Raw genomic sequence first — 23,445 nt, forward strand, 5'->3', positions numbered from 1 at the left:
ACAATATAATTATGTCAAATAGCCATTTTTAACTACGCTGTGCAATGATGACCAGTGTTCCGTCCCTTTCGTGTCTCTTCAGGATTTAATGATGTAGATTCAATTTTTTCACATAATAATAATGTTTTCCATAGAATTTTGTGAGAATATACCGTAAATTCCGGACTATAAGCCGCTACTTTTTTCCCCAAACGTTCAACCCTGCGGCTTATTCAGCGGCGCTCGAGTACAAAATGTAAGATTTAGACCGGTGGAATATATGCGCCGAGGAAGACTGCAACTTCTTAGCTTGTGCACAGATTAAATTAGCGTTGACATATCCTCATCATGCAAATTGCAAAAAGAAAGGTGCATGCCGCAGCTTTCAAGCTAAATGCAATTGAGCAGTCCAACTCAAGGAAACAGAGCTACTGCACGTAAACTTTGCGAGCGTGTTTTTGGATAAGGGAGCGTGGGACGACATCTATATGACATAGTCACTTTCCCATACTGGGGAAAACGACTCTGATGACGTCAGTTTTAAGGAGGAAGATGAGGACGGTTTACCGTGATTTTTACAAGTACGGTATGTTTTTTTAACAGCCGTTTACTGTGATGCGAGCGTGTTCCTGGTAGCGTTTTGCTACCCTTCACAGGCAAGGTTTGGGATGAAAGTTATACTATTATTATTAAAGCTTTGAAAACTCTCTCGGTGTACCGTCTTTCTTTGTAAATATGTGTAACCATGTATAATATGTATTTGCAACTGTACATTTTAGTAAAGTATTTATTTTAAAGACTTATTCTGATATGTTTTCCACGGGCGAATCAAAAAGAAGGGGCGAAAACAACGGGGGCTGACGGGAAGTGGAGTAAAGGTGAGACTTGTTTGCTGACGCGGCCGACAATAGTGGACATACATTTTTCCCACTCTTACCATTGGAAATATACACTTTACTCCTTGGATTACTTTCAACGGGCACCCGGACTCTGCAGGTCTGCATCAAACCTCATCTCATCTCATTAGCTGCTCCGCTTATCCTCAGTAGGGTCGCGGGGGTGCTGGAACCCATCCCAGCAATCATCAGGCAGTGGGCAGGGGACACCCTGAACTGGTTGGCAGCCAATCGCAGGGCACACAGGGACAGACAACTCGCTCGCTCATTCACACCTAGGGACAATTTGGACCGGCCAATCCACCTGAAATGCATGTCTTTGGAATGTGGGACGAAACCGGAGTGCCCGGAGGAAACCCACGCAAGCACGGGGGGAACATACAAACTCCGCACAGTAAGTCTCGTAGCTGGATTTGAACCCACACAGGAGGTTCCCGAGACCTTAGAACTGTGCCGCACACGCGCTAACCACTGCGCCGCCGTGCTGCCCGCATCAAACCTTAAGCACCGGTATCATTTTCCGTTCATTTTGCCGGCTGTGATTTTTGGACTGTATCGGTCATGGGTAAATTTTGTGTTTGTCAATAAAATTGTTCAAACCAAAAAATAATTTTGTGTTTGTGGTGCATTTTCTCAATGTGTACAAAATCGGTTTTCCTCCCGAAATGTAGTGGGTGCGGCTTATAATCAGGTGCGCTCTATAGTCTGGAATTTACGGTATTGCCCCAGACTTCTGCACAATATTCTAAGTATGGCAGAACATCTCGGATTAATCATGTCGGAAAATATACTGCCATAAAAACACCGATAATATAATTGTCTTTCAGCTTGTGCACACCAAGAGAGGCACCTCTGGTCATCCAGTCGTGCTTGCTGCCCCGAGACTGCCAGCTCAGCGAGTGGAGCGAATGGTCGCCCTGCTCCGAGAACTGCACCGATTCTGACTCATCGGGTGGCCGTCGGGAACGGAACCGACGAGTCCTGCAGTTCCCCACGGGCGAAGGGGCCGAGTGCCCGCCGCTAACCGAGCGCGAGTCCTGCGAGCCGCAGGCCGATACCGCCACGCCCTGCGCCATGTGAGTCAAACTCGGATCAGATCCTAGCGAATCAAAACCTGGCTCAGAGTTGGAGTTATGTTAGATTCTGATGATTCAGAATGGTAACTTCAAATGACCATACCTGTAGGGTTACTTTAACTTGATTACTTTCAATTACTTTTGGATTACTCCAATACCAAATATGCAAATAAAAGACAAAAGAAACTAAATATGAATAAAATGATGACTCACAACATGTGGTAAGCTTTCTCTCCTGGCTTTGATCTCTTTGATCTCCGGCAAAACTAATAAAATCAGGGTTGGGTAGAGTTACTTTAACTGGATTACTTTCAATGACTTTTGGATTACTCCGATATCAAATATGCTAATAAAAGACAAAAGAAACTAAATATGAATAAAATGATGACTCACAACACGTGGTAAGCTTTCTCTCTTGGCTTTGATCTATTTGATCTCCGGCAAAACTAATAAAATCAGGGTTGGGTAGAGTTACTTTAACTGGATTACTTTCAATGACTTTTGGATTACTCCGATACCAAATATGCTAATAAAAAACAAAATAAACTAAATATGAATAAAATGATGACTCACAACATGTGGTAAGCTTTCTCTCCTGGCTTTGATCTCTTTGATCTCCGGCAAAACTAATAAAATCAGGGTTGGGTAGAGTTACTTTAACTGGATTACTTTCAATGACTTTTGGATTACTCCGATACCAAATATGCTAATAAAAGACAAAAGAAACTAAATATGAATAAAATGATGACTCACAACACGTGGTAAGCTTTCTCTCTTGGCTTTGATCTATTTGATCTCCGGCAAAACTAATAAAATCAGGGTTGGGTAGAGTTACTTTAACTGGATTACTTTCAATGACTTTTGGATTACTCCAACTCCAAATATGCTAATAAAAGACAAAATAAACTAAATATGAATAAAATGATGACTCACAACATGTGGTAAGCTTTCTCTCCTGGCTTTGATCTCTTTGATCTCCGGCAAAACTAATAAAATCAGGGTTGGGTAGAGTTACTTTAACTGGATTACTTTCAATGACTTTTGGATTACTCCGATACCAAATATGCTAATAAAAGACAAAAGAAACTAAATATGAATAAAATGATGACTCACAACATGTGGTAAGCTTTCTCTTTTGGCTTTGATCTCTCTGATCTCCGGCAAAACTAATAAAATCAGGGTTGGGTAGAGTTACTTTAACTGGATTACTTTCAATGACTTTTGGATTACTCCAACTCCAAATATGCTAATAAAAGACAAAATAAACTAAATATGAATAAAATGATGACTCACAACATGTGGTAAGCTTTCTCTCCTGGCTTTGATCTCTTTGATCTCCGGCAAAACTAATAAAATCAGGGTTGGGTAGAGTTACTTTAACTGGATTACTTTCAATGACTTTTGGATTACTCCGATACCAAATATGCTAATAAAAGACAAAAGAAACTAAATATGAATAAAATGATGACTCACAACATGTGGTAAGCTTTCTCTTTTGGCTTTGATCTCTCTGATCTCCGGCAAAACTAATAAAATCAGGGTTGGGTAGAGTTACTTTAACTGGATTACTTTCAATGACTTTTGGATTACTCCAACTCCAAATATGCTAATAAAAGACAAAATAAACTAAATATGAATAAAATGATGACTCACAACATGTGGTAAGCTTTCTCTCCTGGCTTTGATCTCTTTGATCTCCGGCAAAACTAATAAAATCAGGGTTGGGTAGAGTTACTTTAACTGGATTACTTTCAATGACTTTTGGATTACTCCGATACCAAATATGCTAATAAAAGACAAAAGAAACTAAATATGAATAAAATGATGACTCACAACATGTGGTAAGCTTTCTCTCCTGGCTTTGATCTCTTCGATCTCCGGCAAAACGAACATCAAATGCGACAGAAACAAAATGAAAATAAATCCAAACAGCTTCCCAACATCCTTTTTGCCGTTCCATGTATTCCGTTCCTCTCAAGCCTCCACAAAATGGAGTCATTTTATTCATATTTAGTTTATTTTGTCTTTTATTTGCATATTTGGTATTGGAGTAATCCAGTTGAAGTAATCCTACCCAACCCTGCTTACAAAGTACATGTATTATGCATTTTAAGACGTGTACGACGTACAAGAAAATCTGTACGGAAAAATGCAAATTTGTCAATAATGGGTACCACCCGGAAAACATTGACTATCAACAAACGGCAAATCGATCAAGTCAAACGAGTTCGCCGCGGTAGCCTCTATCTCGGTATTGTTTTTTCCGTTGCTAACGAAGCGAGCGGTTTGATGCTACTGTGCGTATGCGTCTGCCGGCTGGGCATTTCCCATCATGCATCATTCAACATCGGATTCCATGTGGTAGTTGTGTAGTGAAAGGAAGTCCGTCTCTTTCTAGAGAACCGGCTTTTTCAACTCATTAAAAGAGCCTGCTCTCAAACGGCTCACTTGCTTTGATGCATTATATTACAAATTATTTTGTTGTATAAAGAAGTTAAAGAAGTTTCACCAGCTCGGTGGCCTTGGGGGTATGGCGCCCGCCTCGAGACTGGGAGGTTGTGGTTCAAGCCTCGGCCGAGTCATACCTAAGACTTAAACATTGGTACCCGTTGCCTCCCTGCTTGGCGTTCAGTTTTAGGGGTCGGAATTGGGGGGTTTGGTCACCTATTGACTCCCAACACCTCAGTTGGGTTGAGCGAGGGGGCTGGGAATTCCCTCCTCTTAATCAATCTCCCAAAAAGAGTCAGAAATGACTCTAGCCACCTCCCACCAGGGGGATATGGCTGTGGTATATATATACTAAAGAGTTAAGAAAAAAAGGAAGTATAAAAGGAGAAAATGAAAAAAGACAGGTTGGGGGTTATCCCTCTAATCAGTATATTACCCAAAAAGCATCTGACTTGTCATGTCCCGCCCCCCTACCAGCTACGCCTGGAGGACCACAGAATGGTCCGAATGCCGGGTGGATTTGCTCCTAGGCCAGCAGGACCGCCGGCGTGCCAACCTAACTGGACTCTGCGGAGGCGGTCTACAGACCCGGGAGGTTTACTGCGTCCAAGCCAACGCCGAACTGATCAAGTATGTCAGTGACTTACAGGAGAAAGATCAAGGTGAGTTCTAAAAGCCTTTAGCACTTAACGCCATTAGTTTGGAAATTTAGCATTGAAGCTATTAGTCCCCCCATACACCTGAATCCGTTTTTGGATCATGTGACCATTCAAGATGGTGTCTGTGACAGGCTGAGAGTCAGACTACAATGGCGAGCACATATTTACTACTGCAACGAAATAAAACATGAATGAAGGCTACATCATGTAAAATGTGGAGTAAGTCCTTGATTTCTATCGACAGCAATAGTGCCAGATTGCAACACAGAAGTGAGAAGTTGTCTTTTTAAGTCGTTTAAGTCGTGGTTACGGGCCAAATTGCATTCGCTTTTCAGCGTTCCTCGAGAATTAAAGGGAACTCCAGCGACTGGACTGGAATGACTCAGATGAGAGGGCACTGTAGCGGTTCATTCTGCCTTATCGAGGTTTGGCATAACTCTGGACACACAGTTGCCGCAACCACTGAGCCAATGTCCATCTATCCTTCCATCCATTATCTGCACCGCTTATCCTCAGTAGGGTCGCGGGGATGCTGGAGCCCATCCCAGCCATCTTCTGCCAGTGGGCAGGGGACACCCTGAACTGGTTGCCAGCCAATCCCAGGGCACACAGTGACAGAAAATTTGCTCGTGCATTCACACCTAGGAACAATTTGGACCGGCTCTTTCGGGTCCTAAACGGCTCTTCGGGTTGTTTTTGCTTCCTTAATCCCAACATGACCAAATGTATTATTTATTATGTAAAATTATGCACAAAATGACTCAAAGGAAGGGGGGAATAGAACAAAAAAGAAAAAAATATAAAAAAGGAAAAAGTAGTGAAAAGCTGAGAAAAAAAGAAACAAAGGGAAGAGAAAAAAAGAAGGAAAAATTTAGAAAAAAGCCAGAAAAAAAGAAAAGAAATGTAGAAAAAAAGTAAATAGAGAACAAAAAGAAAAAAATAACACAATTAGATTTTTTTTAAAGGAATTTAAAAAAAAATAGAAAAAAACACGGGAAAAAAGAAGAAAAAGTGTGTCTCATCTCATCAAATTAGCCGTACCGCTTATCCTCATTAGGGTCGCGGGGGGGCTGTAGCCCATCCCAGCCATCTTCGGGCAGTGGGCAGGGGACACCCTGAACCGGTTGCCAGCCAATCGCGCGGGGACAGACAACTCCCTCGCTCATTCACACCTAGGGACAATTTGGACCGACCAATTCACCTGAAATGCATGTTTGTGGAATGTGGGAGGAAACCGGAGTCCCCGGAGGAAACCCACGCAAGCACGGGGAGAACATACAAACTCCACACAGGAGGTTCGATCTCATGACCTCAGAACTGTGCCGCTCACACGCTAACCACTGTGCTGCCGTGCTGCCCTGAGCCAATGTCAATATCCGTCTTTTCAAGCAGTTATTGTGATTTGGAGCGGCAGTAGCTCAGGAGGTAGAGCGCTCGTCTTGGGATCAAGGGATCCCAGTTCGAATCCCGGCTCGTCCGTGTTACATGTCGAAGTGTCCTTGGGTAAGACACTGGGCATTTCATAGTTTAACAGGAGTCTCCCAGAAGTTTCACAGACGCTCTGACAACTAACGGCTCAAAGGACCGCGTTTAAGTACTCCCAGTGACCAATCTGTCAAACGTTTCAGCCGGTGTCCATGGGCGGGGCCAAATTGGGCGCCGTGGCAACCGTGACCAAACCTGGCACCACACGGCTGGGACCAATTGGGTGCCATGGCAACCGTGACAATATTTGATATTCTGCGCCAACATCGAACTGATTTTTACCGAGGGCCACGTCTGCATGATGGCTGCCCTCAAAGGACCTGATGTGACTAACTAAGTGTAACTAACTATAATTGGTGTCACGACCAGAACGGAATCAAGACCCAAATGCGTAGCGTTAACCACGAGTTTATGGATAGAAAGAGGAAGGGCAGCGCCCACGATCCGGTGCTCGCTGGACACAGGAAGCAAGCCGCTTACGCAATCAGATCGTGATCTGAGTACGGAAGTGGATCTTCCGTAGCGGGAGATGGCGGTTTCAAGGACGGAAAAACAGGTTCATAGGCGGGACAGGAGAGCAAAAAACGTTGTCGGGTTAAAAAACGGGTCGTGCGCCGGTACGGGAGAGCAAATGTGGTGGGGATCAAAAACGGGTGAAAGCCGGAGAGATACGGAGAGAAACGGGGAGATCAGGAACGGACGGGGAGAAAAACCGGTGCAAAAACAGGACAGGCAGGAGCAATGTTCCCTCTAAGCTGCGGGTGTGCGCAATTGCGCACTACCCAGATCTTTTCCGCTAAATCTGAAATTGCTAATTAAGAAGCGGATTAAGTCAAAGTTACATGAAGGTAAAAATACACCGGTTCCCCTGACGCTGTGTTTTAAATGTGGTATTTTGAAGTCAATTGTCGAAGTAGAACGAAGTCGAGTAAAGTCAGTAGAGTTTTTTGAGAACCGGCTTCTTCGGCTCGGCTCACTAAAAAGAACCGGCTCTTTCGGATCCCAAACGGCTCTTCGGGTTGTTTTTGCTTCTTTAATCCCTACACGACCAAATATTGTGTAAAATTGTGCACAAAATGACTTAAAGGAAGGGGGGAAATAGAACAAAAAAGAGAAAAATACCAAAATGAAAAAGTAGTGAAAAGCTGAGAAAAAAACGAAACAAAAGGAGAGAAAAAGAAAAAAAAAGAGCAGGAAACATTCAGAAAAAAAGAAAGAAGCAAATAAAGGGAAAAAAGGTAATAGAGAACCAAAAAGCAAGAAAAAAGTAACAGCTAGGAAAAAATAAACAGAATGAGATTTTTTTTTTTAATAATTTAAAAAAAGGGAGGAAAAGGGAGGAAAAGCGTTTCAAGCGTTGTTCACCGTCTTTGTGTGAACGCTCAGACCCGTAAGGAAAATTACAGGGAACATTGGGCGGGAGTCAGGGTCAAAATGCTTGCCTTGTTACAACAGAGGTTTGCTGACGGACTGACAACCAGAGAGTAAAAGGAATGTGCTTAAAAGCGGACAGGGAACCAATCAGGTAGCCTGCAAATGAGCGGGCACTGGTGATCCACTCCGTAATCATGACAATTGGTATGTAGAATAAATATAACTAGTCCTTTATGCAAAGTTACTGGATTTATTCAACCCAGGTCTATCTGTCACCTGTTGTCAGTCCGTCTGCGAACCTCAGTGTATTCTAGGCAAGCTTTTCGACCCCGACTCCCACCTGTTTTGCCTCCCGTCTGTTCCCCAGCTTTGAACCGTTTTTTGATCCTGACCACGTTTACTGTCCTCTCCTGTCTTTCGACTCGTAAATGCAACATTACAGTTGCATTGTAAAAATGATATCTATCGTGAAAAAAATTGAATGTGACAATACTTCTACATACGAGCTACTCAAGCTAAGAGAAATTCGAGATATGAGAGGTGTTTTAAGCAAAATTTTTATCTGACATCTTAGAATAGAATAGAATAGAATATACCTTTATTGTCATTGCTACAAATGGGCTAACATATTGTGACAACGAAATTGGGCATGACACTCCAGTTTTACACATTCATAGTGAGGTATGAGCAAGAAGATAAAGGAACAGAGAAGATAATGTTATAAGACAAGGGGGATAAGGCTATAGTTATAATTTACATGGTATTTACACAAGAAATGTCGGCATGTGGGATGTTACATACAGGGTTGTCGTGATAACGTTGGTATCGTAACGGTTGTGCAATATTGCATTTGGTGCAAAGTCATCATAGTGCAAAAATAGTCAGCATATGCATTGGTGCAAGCATAGTGCAGACAGCATGTACGTGAGTACCATTTACATACGTGTGAGGTAGTTTTTTGCAACAGTTTTCAGTTTTTTGTGCGGTGTCTGTTTAGGGTGGTAATGGCTGTGGGGAAGAAACTGTCTCTGAGTCTGTTCGTTTTTGCTTTGTGTGACCTGTAGCGCTTGCCGGAAGGCAGCAGGTCGAAGAGATGGTGGCCGGGGTGAGAAAAGTCCTCGATGATGTTTTCTGCTCTGCTGAGGTAGCGAGAGCAGGCAATGTCCTCCAGACTGGGCAGAGAGCAGCCGACGATTCTCTGGGCTGTTTTGATGATCCTCTGGAGCTTTTTCCTGTCTGCTGCTGTGCACCCAGCATACCACACCGTGATGCAGTATGTTAGGATGCTCTCCACTGTGGCTTTGTAAAAGGACACCTGCAGCTGCTGTTTTAGGTTATTTTTCCTGAGCAATCTCAGGAAGTGCAGTCGCTGCTGGGCCTTCCCTACCACCGCTCTGGTGTTTGCAGACCAGGAGAGGTCGTCGGAGATGTGCACGCCCAGGAATTTGAACGAGTGGACTCTCTCTACACAGTCTCCCTTTATGATGAGTGGTCTTATCTTAGAGATAATCCAAAGTATAAGAATATTCAGACATTACCACTGGTGACTAGTGCTTAAAAGCCATTTTATTATCAACTTATTTATCTTATTACTGTAGCCTTACGTTCAATTACTATTTGACTGTGTTTTGAGTGATCAGTAAGGTGTCTTGGGGAGCTATTTTCGGTTAATTTGAATGCTTTTGGGAGACTGGGAACGGATTAATTTGGTTTGAGTTATTTTGCATTGGGGAAAATTGACTTATGATACGAGCAATTTGATGTACAAGCACAATACGGGAACAAATCAATGTTGTATGTAGAGGTATTACTGTAAAACTAAATAACAGATCAGGGCAGCACGGCGGCGCAGTGGTTAGCGCTTGTGCGGCACAGTTCATGTCATGGGAACCTGTCGTGGGTTCAAATCCAGCTCCAGACATTCTGTGCGGAGTTTGTATGTTCTCCCCGTGCTTGCGTGGGTTTCCTCCGGGCACTCCGGTTTCCTCCCACGTTCCAAAAACATGCATTTCAGGTGAATTGGCCGGTCTAAATTGTCCCTAGGTGTGAATGAGCGAATGAGTTGTCTGTCCCTGTGTGCCCTGCGATTGGCTGGCAACCAGTTCAGGGTGTCCCCTGCCCACTGCCCAAAGATGGCTGGGATGGGCTCAAGCCCCCCCGCGACCCTAATGACGATAAGCGGTACGGCTAATGAGGTGAGATGAGATGAAATAACAGATCAATACAGATATATGGCGTGTAGAGGTGCCGTAGCATCACTTCTCAGATATCGTAGTCCAAGGGCACTGTGGGAAATGTAGTTTTTAGTCATAGCACTGATTTAGACCTGTTTATTTTTAGACATTTGAATCTATCTTGGGCCACATAAACCAGGGATGTCAAACAGGTGGCCAGCGGGCCGGATCAGGCCCGCCAAGGGATTGAATCCGGCCCGCGAGACAACGCTCAGAGAAGCGCAAGAGAATCGCTTTTGTTTCTTACGCTCTCTCTCTCTCTTTTTTTCTGTCTCTTTCTGCGTCTTTTTACCTGCTTTTGCCCTCTTTTCATGTTTTCCTTTTCTCTCTTTCTCTCTCTTGCTTTCTCCTTCTCCCTTTCTCCCCTTCTTTCTTTCTCTCCTTCCCTTTTCTCTCCTTCTCTCTTTCTCTCTATTTCTCTTTGGATTTCGTTCTTTCTCTTTCATCCCCCCTCTCACTATTTCTCGTTTTACCTCTTTTGTTCCTCACACTCTCTCTCTTTCTCACTGTCTTTCTCTTTTTCTTTGTCCCACCCTGTACATTTCCCTCCCTCTCTTTCTCTTATTTCTTTCTCTCTTTTTTCTTCCTCTCTAATCTTCTTGTCCGGCCCCTGAGAGAATGTTTGTTCTATCGTGTGGCCCCCGAGGTAAAATGAGTTTGACACCCCTGACATAAACTGATGTGGCGGGCCACATTTGGGCCCCATCTATTGCCAGTCTCTTAAAACACAACACTACAATATTTTGCTAACCAAAACAGCAACAACCCCTAAAATTTCAGGTTAGCGGCAATGTTCCCTGTAATTTTCCATGGGTCCGAGCGTTCACACAAAGTCGGTGAGCAACGCTTGAAACAACAGTGAGCAACAGCAATCCCAAGTGTGGCAACTAAATCATTATCAAACATGACTTAAAAAGTGGTCGGCGGCGCCCTCTGTTGGCTGCGGCTGCATCGGCTCACTACAACGGGTCAGGTGCAATCGACATTTCGTTCTGTGTACATTGTTACACAGAATGACAATACAAGGAAATTATTATTATTATTATTATTATTATTATTATTATTATTATTATTATGTCCAAAACTTGAAATCACCTTACATTTTGCTGAGTTTCCCTTTTCTTTTTTTTCCTGGTATCTTTTGTCGCATACTACTAACATTTTTGGGGGCTTGTGTAGTCGGTTTCACGATACAGAACAGTATTTATTCACATTTTTTAGCAGAAGTACGATGGAGGCAACAAGATTGACTTGGTATAATTGGGAATTATTTGAAAACAACACAAAGCTTTTCTTCATTTTCCCTGTTTTTTTTTTTCTACTTTTTTTTAAATTCCTTTAAAAAAATCTTATTGTGTTTATTTTTACTAGCTGTTACTTTTTTTCTCTATTTACTTTTTCCTTTGTTTCTTTCTTTTCTTTTTTTTCTGAACTTTTCCTTCTTTTTTCTCTTACTTTTGTTTCTTTTTTTCTCAGCTTTTCACGACTTTTTCATTTATTTTTATTTTTTTATTTTTTTGTTCTATTCCCCCCCTTTCCTTCAAGTCATTGTGTGCACAATTTTACTTAATATTTGGTCGTGTAGGGATTAAAGAAGTAAAAACAACTTGAAGAGCCCTTTGGGACCCGAAAGAGCCGGTTCTTTTTAGTGAGCCGAGCCGAAGAAGCCGGTTCTCGAAAAACTCTACTGACTTTACTCAACTTCGTTCTCCTCAACCCATGTATTTTTACCTTCATGCTCTGTAACTTTGACTTAATTCGCTTCTTAATTAACAATTTCGAGCCCTGATTTTTGTGAGCCGGATAGATTTTCTTGTGCGCGGAAAAGTTATGGGTAGTGCGCAATTTTGCACACACGCAGCTTAGAGGGAACATTGCTTAGCGGTAAATTGAACGTCGGTTGTCGGTCCCTCCGGAACATTACCCTGACACATGTTATCGCGCAGCATTTCTGCGGCATTTGTGAACAAGATACGCACTCTTTGATGATTCGACCGGTTATCTCTGAGGAGCAGCGACGCTCCCTGGACTGGGGGGGATGTTCTCGGGAACCCAGGGGGTCTTCTAATCTCTCAGCGAGTCGGCGTGGTCCAGCATCTGTAGATCCCGATTCACGGGCTAATGCACCAGCATATGCAAAACACACTGCGACCAATGTTCCCTGTAATTTTCCTTACGGGTCTGAGCGTTCACACAAAGTCGGTGAGCACCGCTTGAAACGACAGTGAGCAACCATAATCCCAAGTGTGGCAAGATAATTCATTATCAAACATGTCCAAAACTTGACATTTTGCTGAGTTTCCGGCAATGCAAAATTATTTTTCTCTTTTGAATGAATTGACTCATGTACTATTGCAAAGGTTGTACGGCCTACAAACGTCGTTCTCACAATTATTTCACAAGATATCCATTTCTTTTTATTTCCTGATATATTTAATCGCATAATATTAACATTTTGGGGGCTTTTTTATTCGGTTGTAATCACATTTTTTAGTGGAAGTACAATGTTGGTAACTTGATATAATTGGAAATTATTTGAATGCGACACAAACTTTTTCTTCTTTTTTCTGTGTTTTTTTCTACTTTTTTTCTAAATTCCTTTAAAATTGTTTCTTTCTTTTCTTTTTTTTCTGGCTTTTTTCTAAATGTTTCCTTATTTTTTTCTCTTTCTTTTGTTTCTTTTTTTTTCACTTTTCACTACTCTTTCATTTTGGTATTTTTTTCTTTTTTGTTCTATCCCCCCCTTCCTTTAAGTCATTTTGTGCCTAATTTTACTTAATATCTGGTCATGTTGGGATTAAAGAAGCAAAAACAACCTGAAGAGCCGTTTAGGACCCGAAAGACCCGGTTCCTCTTAGTGAGCCGAGCCGAAGAAGCCGGTTCGCGACAAACTCTATTAACTTTACTCAACTTCGTTCCACTTCGACTCGACTTCAAAATACCGCATTTAGGACCCGACGTAGGGGGAACCCATGTATTTTTACCTTCGTGCACTGTAACTTTGACTTAAGTCGCATCTTAATTAGTAATTTTGAACCCTCATTTTTGACCTCAGATCAGATTGTGGTGAAATTGAAACAGTAGCAGCTAGTAGCTTGTTTAGCTAGCCTAGCAAGTAGTTAATTAGCGCTATCTGTCCTCCCTGTTGTTGCAGCAGGTCAGAACCTAAGACAGCAGAAGCCTAGCACACCCCCACTTCTGTCTGTATCCTTCCACATCACAGGTAGGTTGTCAGCTTTTAGTATTTCTCTTCTACCTCATCCTCCTCTTCTTCTCTCCAAGCTCGTCGTCTTAACTTCTTCTTCTTCTTCTGCTTCTCCACAATCATTTCTGAAACCTGATCCGCGCAATTTTAATCTTCCACTTCCTCTTTATTACATCATCATGCATCCTCCACAGTGTTTGGCACCCTACTGAGAAAAATGGTATTTTCCATATTTTCCGGACTATAAGTCGCTCTGGAGTATAAGTCGTGCCAGCGAAAAAAATGCATCATTAAGAAGGACTAACCGTATATAAGTTGTACCAGAGTATAGGGCACTGGTGTCAAACGGGCAGCCTGCGGACCAAATCAGGCCCGCTAAGGGATTGAAGCGAGACAACACTCAGAGAAGCGCAAGAGAACAACAAGCTGCAGGTTGAAATATGTCAACTTGATGTTGCCAAAGCCAGGTGCCTCTCACAAAGACACTGCACTTGTATTAATCTCTCTCTCCCTCTCTCTTTCTCTCTCTCTCTCTCTCTCTCTCTCTCTCTCTCTCTCTGTCTCTCTCTCTCTCTCTCTGTCTCTCTTTTCCATCCTCTTTCTCTCATTCTGTCTCTTTCACTCTCTGTGTCTCTCTTTTTCTCTTCCTTTGTTGCTCTTTGTCTCTTTTCTCATTCTCTCTTCCTACCCTTCATGCTTTTTTTTCTCTTTTCTCTCCTTCTGTCTTTCTATTTCTCTTTGGATTTCTTTCCTCCTCTCCCTTTCTTTTCCCCCTCTCTCTCAACTTTTTATCTTTGTTTCTCATGCTCTCTCCCTCCTTCTCTTTTTCTTTCTTTGTCCCGCGCTCTCTCCTTTTCCCTCCTTCTTTCTCTTATTTCTTTATCTCTTTTTCTTTCTCTTCAATCTACTAGTCTGGCCCCCGACAGAATGTTTGTTCCATCGTGTGGCCCCCGAGTTAAAATGAGTTTGACACCCCTGGTATAGGGCAATATAAAATAAAACAACAGGATTAATATGTATACAGTATACGAACGAATGATTGACATGCCTGCTAATGTCAGTAACAATGTAACATATTAAGAGCTACTCAGATAACTCTAGCATAAATAGCACGCTTACCAACTCTCGGTTTCACTCCAAACGACTAAATCCAATCACTTTTTCATCCTCTGTGTCACGATAGACGATCCTCCGCATACTCTTTCTGCCACTACTGTCACGGTTGCCATGGCGCCCAATTGGCCCCGCCCGCATGGCACCAGCTGCGGGTCGTTGACAGAATGGCTTCCCTTCTATTTAAGCTCAGTGGTCTCACTCACCCTTTGTCAGTCTGTCAACGAACCTCTTTACCCGGAAGACGTGGGCTTTGACTCTGTCCGGTTCCCTGCCTGTGTTTCCTGTCCAGTATTGTTCCCGTCTATTTTGTCCTGTTTAATATCGATCTCCAGTTCCGTTCCCGTCCCGTTTGTCCTGTTTTATTTTGATCTCCAGTGTTTGATATCAATCCTTTCCGTCCCGTCCTGTACGGTATCGACCCCGTAAAATAAAAGCTTGTGTGAGAAACGTCACGCATGTGGGTTCTCCTCCTGTTCCGGTTCTTGACGGAGTGGTTTGAGGCAAAACAACATTCTCATATCTAAAATGTAAAAGCTAAAACTGCTTCACCTGTCTCTGTAAATACAAACCGTTTTTTTAAAAAGCATTGCTAGCTTAGCGCTAATGCTAAAGAGTCTTCTTCCATTGAAATGCTAACAGGAAATTAGCTCCTACTTAGGAAGATTCTTCCTTCAAATAATGAATATTCACACACACATGGTGAGGATGGGCATAGATCACAGGTGTCAAACAGGCGGCCCGCGGGCCGAATCAGGCCCGCTAGGGGATTTGATCCGGCCCGCTTGACAATGCTCAGAGAAGCGCAAGAGAAAGAGAGCTGTAGGTTGAAATAGGTCCACTTGATGTTGCAAAAGCCAGATGCCTCTCGCAAACGCTGCACTTGTATTTCTCTCTCTCTCTAATCTCTCTTTCCCTCTCTCTCTTCCTCCATTTTTCCCTCATTCTCTCTACCTCTCTCTCTCTTTCACTCTCTCTGTCTTTTTCTCTTTCTTTGTTCCTTTTTGTCTCTTTCTCTCTGTCTTTTTCCCTTCTTTTGCTCTCTCTTCATTTTTTTCTTTTACTCTCTTTCTCTCTCTATTGCTTTCCCCTTCTGTCTTTCCCCTTTCTCTTTCTCTCCTTCTCTCTTCTCTCCTCTTTTTCTCTCATTCTATTTCTCTTTGGATTTCATTCTTTCTCTTTCTTTCCCCCTCTCTCATTATTTCTGTTTTATCTCTTGTTTCTCACGCTCTCTCTCTCTCTCTCTCTCTCTTTTTTTTCTCTCTCTCTCTCTGTCTCTCTTTCTGTTTTTTTTGTCCCACCCTCTTTACCTTTCTCACCCTATCTTTCTCTTATTTCTCTCTCTCTCTTTTTTCTTTCTCTCTAATCTACTGAACCGGCCCCCGAGAGAATGTTTGTTCTAATGTGTGGCCCCCGAGCTTAAATGAGTTTGACACCCCTGGCATAGATAATTATAAAATAAGACTTAAATAATTGAGTTTTAGTTGTTTTAATCAAATTCAACTGAAAGCTTTTGATTTTAAGTGCGCACACAATCGGCGCACATGACAAGTCTTTTTTTTTATTTGACTCTTGTGCTTCTTTTAATTTTCACTGTCCTTATATGTCCTACTCAAATAGGAATTGAATGAATCTTCCTCTTATTTTCGTTAAATTCTAATAGCCAATTTAAATGATCTATTCTTCTGTACTTACAAGAATAACGAAAAATAGTCTATTTTCAAATTGTCCTTTTGTTTTTCCACAAATTTTGTTTTTTTTAATATCACAAACGAATCTCGATTGCCATCTATTCTAGTCGTTTATGAAGCAGTTGTTTGCTAGTTATTTCCATTTTTCTTTCATACTATATTTATTTTTATCTCTTAATTATTTGAATGTGAGTTTTTTAAAACCAGAATTAGAATCACCTTTACTATCAATGTATTGCTACAACAGGATTAACTGTCAAGACCAGAGCGGAGACAGGACCCACTTGCGTTACGTTTCTCTCAGTTTTATTGGAAGAAAGGAAAGGGTTGAACCCACGATCCGGTGATCTCTGGATGCGGGAAGCAGGTCGCTCTGAACGCGGAAGTGGGACTTCTGTTGCGAGCGATGGCGGTGAACGGAAAAAACGAGTCAGTAGCCGGGACAGGAGAGCAAAAACGTGATCGGGATCGGAAACGAGTCGAAAGCCAGGAGAGGACAGTAAACGTGGTCAGGATCAAAAAACGGGTCGAAGCCGGGGAACAGACGGGAGCAAAAACAGGTGCGACTCAGGGTCGAAAAGCTTGCCTAGAGTACACTGAGGTTCGCAGACGGACTGACAACAGGTGACAGATAGACGTGTGTTTAAATAGTGACAGGGAGCCAATCAGAGTCCGAGGCAGTTGGCGCCAAAGGAGCGGGCACAGGAGATTCACATCGGTAATCATGACATTAACGTTGCACTCCAGTTGGCAAAAAAAAAAACAATTTAATGACTGATAAATAGAAAATAAATTTAAGTGTTCACCTCTGATATAGTGGGCAGCACGGCGGGGCGGTGGTTAGCGCATGTGCGGCACAGTTCTAAGGTCTTGGGAACCTCCTGTGTGGGTTCAAATCCAGCTACCGGACTTCCTGTGCACGCAAAGCAGGTTTAAGATCGTGCGGAGTTTGTATGTTCTCCCCGTGCTTGCGTGGGTTTCCTCCGGGCACTCCGGTTTCCTCCCACATTCCAAAAACATGCGTCTCAGGTGAATTGGCCGGTCCAAATTGTCCCTAGGTGTGAATGAGCAAGTTGTCTGTCCCTGTGTGCCCTGCGACTAGCTGGCAATCAGTTCAGGGTGTCCCCTGCCCACTGCCCGATGATTGCTGGGATGGGCTCCAGCACCCCCGCGACCCTACTGAGGATAAGCGGTGCAGCTAATGAGATGAGATGAGACCTCTGATATAAAATATTCACATCTGAAATAAAAACTATTAACAACCGGGATATTTCACTTGTAACCTGACAACTGAAATTATTGAAATTAAGTTAAGTAAAGGGTACAATGTAAAAACAATTAACAGTACGAAAATTAAATGAAGTACAAGTACTTCTTCTGCAAATAAAATATCTCAAATAACTTGAATATTGCACTTAAAAACCGGAGTATTTGTATTAAAACAATGGATTAAGTGGGTTTAAGAAAGCTCACGCGGTAAAATGAAGAGTACGGAAATTAAATAAAGTAAAAGTACCGTATTTTCCGCACCATAAGGCGCACCGGGTTATAGGGCGCACCCCCCAAAAAATAGTTTCTGGTCCTATATTTTCCATACATAAGGCGCACCGGATTATAAGGTGCTACAATACAGTCAGATAGTTCAGACCAACTTATTACCCCCTTAACATTCCGAAAGCTTGCAAAGAAGCAAATACGTGTCTCAGACATGTACGGAAACGGTGTCTGTACAATGTCACCAATCGCTCAAATGCATCGTTCCAAATATCATTCGGAAGGTTAAAGTCTTGGGATTCAAGAAATGCCAACCATTCCTTAGTTTCTATTTTATTTTTTGCTGGCAACTGTGTGGACAGCAAAGTAAGAATTTTATTGTGCAGGGAAACAGGGTTCTTTACTCTGCATATGACAATAAACACTTTGAATTGAATTTAGTTTAAAAATGGACTCATCACAGAAACATCAAGATCGTTCTAAAACAAGATACCGGGAAAATATAAAGCCGCATAGCTCACCTAAGTTCTCTTGCAGCCATCACGTTCAATAATGATACGTAACCGTGGTCTCCTTACAACCGCGAGTGTAGTAAATCCAGGAGAGTAAAACATTTACAAATACAGAATAGTAAAAAAATGTTTTCTTTATGCCGTAGTGCAACCCAACCTGTGATTCACATTCATCTTTTTCGGCCTATTGCAGGCTTTGTTTCGCCCCTTTAGCCTATGCGAGCCTGTAAATGATAAAAAGGATCCGCCCCCTTTACCTCCGAATAACTTTAGCCAATAGTGACTGATTCAAATGATGATTGACACATTGGTTAGGAAATGAAACGCCGGTATATAAATCCCAGCATACACCGCGGACGACTTCGCCTTCGGGGGAAAATCGAGTCGGCGGCTGCTTGCCTTAGTGTTAGGTTCATGTCCCCAACATTTTTAATAAAACGCTCTGCAATATAGGACAAAGAGAATCGGTTCTTTATAATTAGTTACTTTATTAATCATCATATTGAGAACCGCCGACATTCCGTTGTTAGACATCTTTTCGCTCGCTCTGCCCTGCTTGCTGCGCTCTGGCTCGGCTCGGCTCTGGCTCTGAGGATCTCCTCGAAAAACCTCCCTTCTAATATTCAGTTTTTGCCTTTGCTACGTAGAGTTGATTAGTCTTCTTTGGAAAGCTTGTCATCCGGCTGAAGATGGACGGTTTCCTTTTGTTTTTGGGAGAGCCTCCTTTTCCTTCTTCTCACGCTTTTTGGTTAAAAACAATCTTGAGTTATGGCATGAAGAGGTCATAGGTCAACATACATCCGTTGGTATGTGAGAACAAAACACAGTCTGTACATCGAAACACAACTCATGGCCTTGCAGGCTGAGAACTCTTCAAACATAGCTGAGAACACATATAACATATTAAATGTCAACTGTAGGATAAATATAATTATACAGTCCTAACATTTCCCTCCTCTTTATCCTACAGTTGATATAATACTTCATTCAACTGTCATTTCGCAATACGATTTTCAACAGAGAAATCATGAATACAACACAGTTGTTACACTTAGAGGTTGTCGTCATAATGACCAGGATCTGAGTAAATATAAGGAAAATGCAGAGACAGGAAATCATCATCAACATTTGTGTCATTACAATTTTCACCATCGTCATTTTTATGGTAATTGCCAGAGTCATCGTCAGCATCGGTATCCGAGGGCAACAGAGCATACAAAGGTACCATCTTTGCCTGCATTGGGGCAAGAGCTGTTGTAATTAGTCTTGTTAGCAATGTTCTTATGCACGGAATACAACAACATCCACACAATGTGAGAATTGCCGCAAAAACGGCTATTGCCATCATGGCTGATATTATTATTTTTTTATATTTTCCAAACGTATCTCCAAAACCATCCCACATTGATGTGTCAACTCCTGAGTGGTCTTTCATCTTGTTGTTAAGTGACCTGAGGCCTTCCAGGGCCTTTGTCAGACTTCCGTCTGCTGCCGTGTTGTTCGGTATGAACGTGCAACATTGGTCACCAAAGATAGAACAGACCCCTCCCTTTTCAGCCAATAGCATATCAACAGCAATCCGGTTCTGGAAAGCCATGAGGGAGGTAGCAGAGAGTTGCTCGTGTATGGCGGAGAAACCTTGTTCTGTTTTGTTTCCTAACTTCTGTACATTGAAATGGATATAGTTTATTCTGTCAACGTTTTTATTAATTGTACACCAATAACAAATCAAAGATTCAAAACCCGCTGCTACTTGATCTGCTAATTTGTATTCATCTGGTACGCCTCTTGGAACACCGATGCTGTCGATGTATGTAGGATCATTGTCACTCCAGGCATAGGTAGACCTTTACTTTTCCATGCATGTGGTAACAAGCTCTTCACAGATGTTAGCAATTCAGGGATTGTGGTGGCGGTTATAGACACAGGTAAAATAAGAGACACAGATGCACACAATCCCGTGGTATTGTACGGTAGTCTATCATACAACTTGTCTTCTCCACACCACCACCAGATGTCACTCCGGGAGAGTGGTTTAAATGTTATATTGACTGTCAACATTCGGTGACATTGTATATCATTCAGACTACACACAACACAATCATTTATGACAGCATGTGCCGCCTGCTCAGCCATTAGCAACCAGTTGTTATCTATCCTTGAAATTCCTGTGGTAACTTTGAACCACCCATCAATGTCTTCGACTGACATGCTTACTGATGTGATATTTGTCGTTACAGAGTAGTTACTTAATTTTGGCTGATCAGTCGATTTCATACTGTCATTTACACACACTACGACCGGGAAAAAAGGGGTCCATGCCCGAGGACCAGGCCCATAACGTGAAACCCCAGCACGTGCTGTTAAAAAAAATCTGATCCCGGAGGTCGAATTGTCTGGTTTGTAACGGTTATAGTCAGTTGTAAATTGCTTCCTTGATGCTGCAATTTAACCCGATTTTTTGAAATACTGGGCCTCAGAGCTGTCCCCTGGGGTCCAGTACTCCCCTGCTTCCGTTATAACCAAATACTCCCACCCTTGGAACGCTCCGTGTCCAAACACGTACCACCAGTACTCCTCCCACCCTTGCCCAGTAATATGTGTTGGCTGTCTCCCTAGACTGCCTCACTGGAACCCTTTTAAAGAGGTTATCGGTATGGACATCACAATGGTGGCATTTGGTGGCACAGTCACTGTCACAGAGTTGTTATAGGTCCACGATATTAACCAAGAGTGCATGTTGTGGCGTGTTTACTGGGGAGTCGGCACATTCCACTAACACCCCTGCTTATATTAAATTTTCAATCACTGGTTGTATCCCAGCCATAGCATCTGGCTTGAGTGGATCAGGTAAGAATACTGCTGCTATGGCAAACATTATTTTGTACACACAGTTACCATAAACACAAATCATTATTCAAGTAAGCACAATCAGTTTCATACTTATGAACAATTATTTTCCAAAGCAAAAACGCAACAGGATTTGCAATGAGCGTTCAAAAATTGGCATTTGAGCGTCCATTGAAGTTCCATGATTTTCATTTGTTTCCAAGAGGGCACTCGAAAACCACTCTATATTTTGCTCGAAAAAAGAACTGCTACCATATGCAATAATATTTTGTTTGTTTGTTTGTACATGATTCAAATTGAATCGTTTCTTCCGGCGCCGTCACGAATGGCAGCCACTCCAGCAGCTCCCGTCTTATTTTCGATTGTTCTCGATTGTTTGTTCTCAGCTCAGGGATGCTGCTGGAAATGTGAATTTCCCTTCGGGGATGAACAAAGTATCTATCTATCTATCTATCTATCTATTTGACTTTGTCTGAATACTATCTTGGCCTAGTCACGCTGTTTGGTAATGCTCAGCAGAGCTTTCTTCTTCACATTCAAAGGACATGTGACCTTTCGACCGCAGGCCCAACACTTTACGTCTCGCCGTGTGTGTTACCCCCACACTCCCGTGAGCTCGTTGTTTATGAGCGTAGCTGGGATGTGCTCCATATCACTCCCTTGGCCTCGCTGTTGATAAGCGGCGCAGACAATGGATGACTGATGTCTTTGGCTCTTTCAGCAAATTAGTCCATGGCCTCTTTTTGACAGATTTATATGTCCTTTGGAGACTTAGAAAGAGTCTTTTTGCGGAATTCACTGGCACTTGAGAGTCTCGTTAATTCCACTGTGCTTACGTAGTGGGATTTTTAGTAAATTAACCGGATTATTCAAATTTTTCTCAATTTAACTACTAGTAGACATTATCTTAGTTTAATTAATTTCTATCCATTTATTTCCCATGCAATTATTTTTAAATTAGCCCGATATGTCTCAAAATCAACTAATCCGTTTTTTCCTATGGCCCTCTTCAAGATTGATCAGTTTCTCATTGTCTTCTAAAAATTCTCTTCCATAGAAACCGTTTCCTTTTTAACTTAACCAAACCATAAGTCAGTATTTGTTACACATTTGTTTATCATTTGTCAATTGTAACACTCATTCTAAAAAAATTCAGTGTGTAATCAATTGTCCTCCCAATTGTCCTTTGGGCTAAACTTGTCAAAATTCCAAACCCTCACACTAAACATCAAAAATCTCAAAAGATCAACAAAAATTTCTCAAAAAATGCCAAATCGAACTTAATGTCATAACTTCTCTAATTGTATTTTCTTCTCTCTGTAACCATAATCAATCTTTTATTGATTCAATATAGAACAATACAAACTCGTCACTTATGTCTTGTTGAGTGTATTTATTTTATTTTCATAATCTTTATTCCGCGCAACAATCTTTGTCTTTACGCATTAGTCTTTGTTTTAAGCAGCCCTTCAAGATCCCCCGTGACCAAGGCTATACAGATCAACATGATCTGGTCCGACTATTAATACGTTTCTTTTTTCCTTTGTTTAAAGGAAACATTTCATTCATTGACTGAAATAGCTTCAGCTACGTTATTAATGATTTCTAATCTCGAATTTTCCTTTCTGTGTTAGTTTGTCGTCATTTTCAAACTTCTTTCAAAATTTTGATTATTTTATTGAGAGTAATGTATTATTTAATACGAGAACAACTAAGGAAATAATCTTTTTACGTCTTACGCCTCTTTTGAATTTGTCCATTTACGAACAAGAAGATTGACACTAAAATTATGGACCATTTTTAGTCAGCTTCATTGCTTTAATCGTCCTTTCTTTATTAAGAGCAAAACTACACGTCTTAAAGTTATTACCCTTTGCTATTCGCATTTTTAACGAAAAATGATTAGTTGTTCACTCAAATATTCTTTCTTTTTATACTATTCTGTATAATTATCTTGTATTATACACTCAGTGTTTTCATTTTCCCGCTTACCTGTCCAAGACGCATCATTTATGCTGGGTACGCAACTCTTTTTTTTTCCTTTAAATTTTCATTATCATTTAGTTTACTCTTTAACAAAGATTTAACGCATTTTTGAATTTGCTGTACGAGTTTTTTTTTTTTTTATTTTCCTGCACGCCGATCTTCACTAATGAGATCTCGTCGCTTCGAGATTACGTCATTGTTGTTGGTAATTCTTGTCGAGCGAAGGTCAGTCTTTTTATTAGACAAACGGCTTTTTTCCTTGTTCAATTCATCAAAGAGAGCTTGCTTTCAAACGGCTCATTTGCTTTGATGATTGATATCACGAATTATGTTGTACTAAGATGTTAAAGAAAAGTACAGTAAGTAGAAAAATGGAAAAAGACAAGCCTGTTATTCGCAATTACCATCAACAAATGCAGAAAATAAATTAATAATTCGATGAT

General features: G+C 41.6%; 1 protein-coding gene across 1 annotated transcript in view; it reads left to right on the plus strand.

The window, feature by feature from the left end:
* LOC148372974 (thrombospondin type-1 domain-containing protein 7A-like) overlaps positions 1-23,445 on the plus strand; it is a 339,221-nt gene that overhangs the window by 143,060 nt on the left and 172,716 nt on the right. The window contains exons 3-5 of the mRNA XM_088327730.1: positions 1,703-1,951; positions 4,877-5,061; positions 13,306-13,374. Of these exons, the coding sequence (XP_088183856.1) occupies positions 1,703-1,951; positions 4,877-5,061; positions 13,306-13,374 (503 nt within the window). The remainder of the gene's footprint in view (positions 1-1,702; positions 1,952-4,876; positions 5,062-13,305; positions 13,375-23,445) is intronic.

This window comes from Urocampus carinirostris, chromosome 2 (assembly GCF_059441175.1).
Source record: "Urocampus carinirostris isolate Australia breed hairy pipefish chromosome 2, RoL_Ucar_1.0, whole genome shotgun sequence".
Taxonomy (NCBI): Eukaryota; Metazoa; Chordata; class Actinopteri; order Syngnathiformes; family Syngnathidae; genus Urocampus; species Urocampus carinirostris.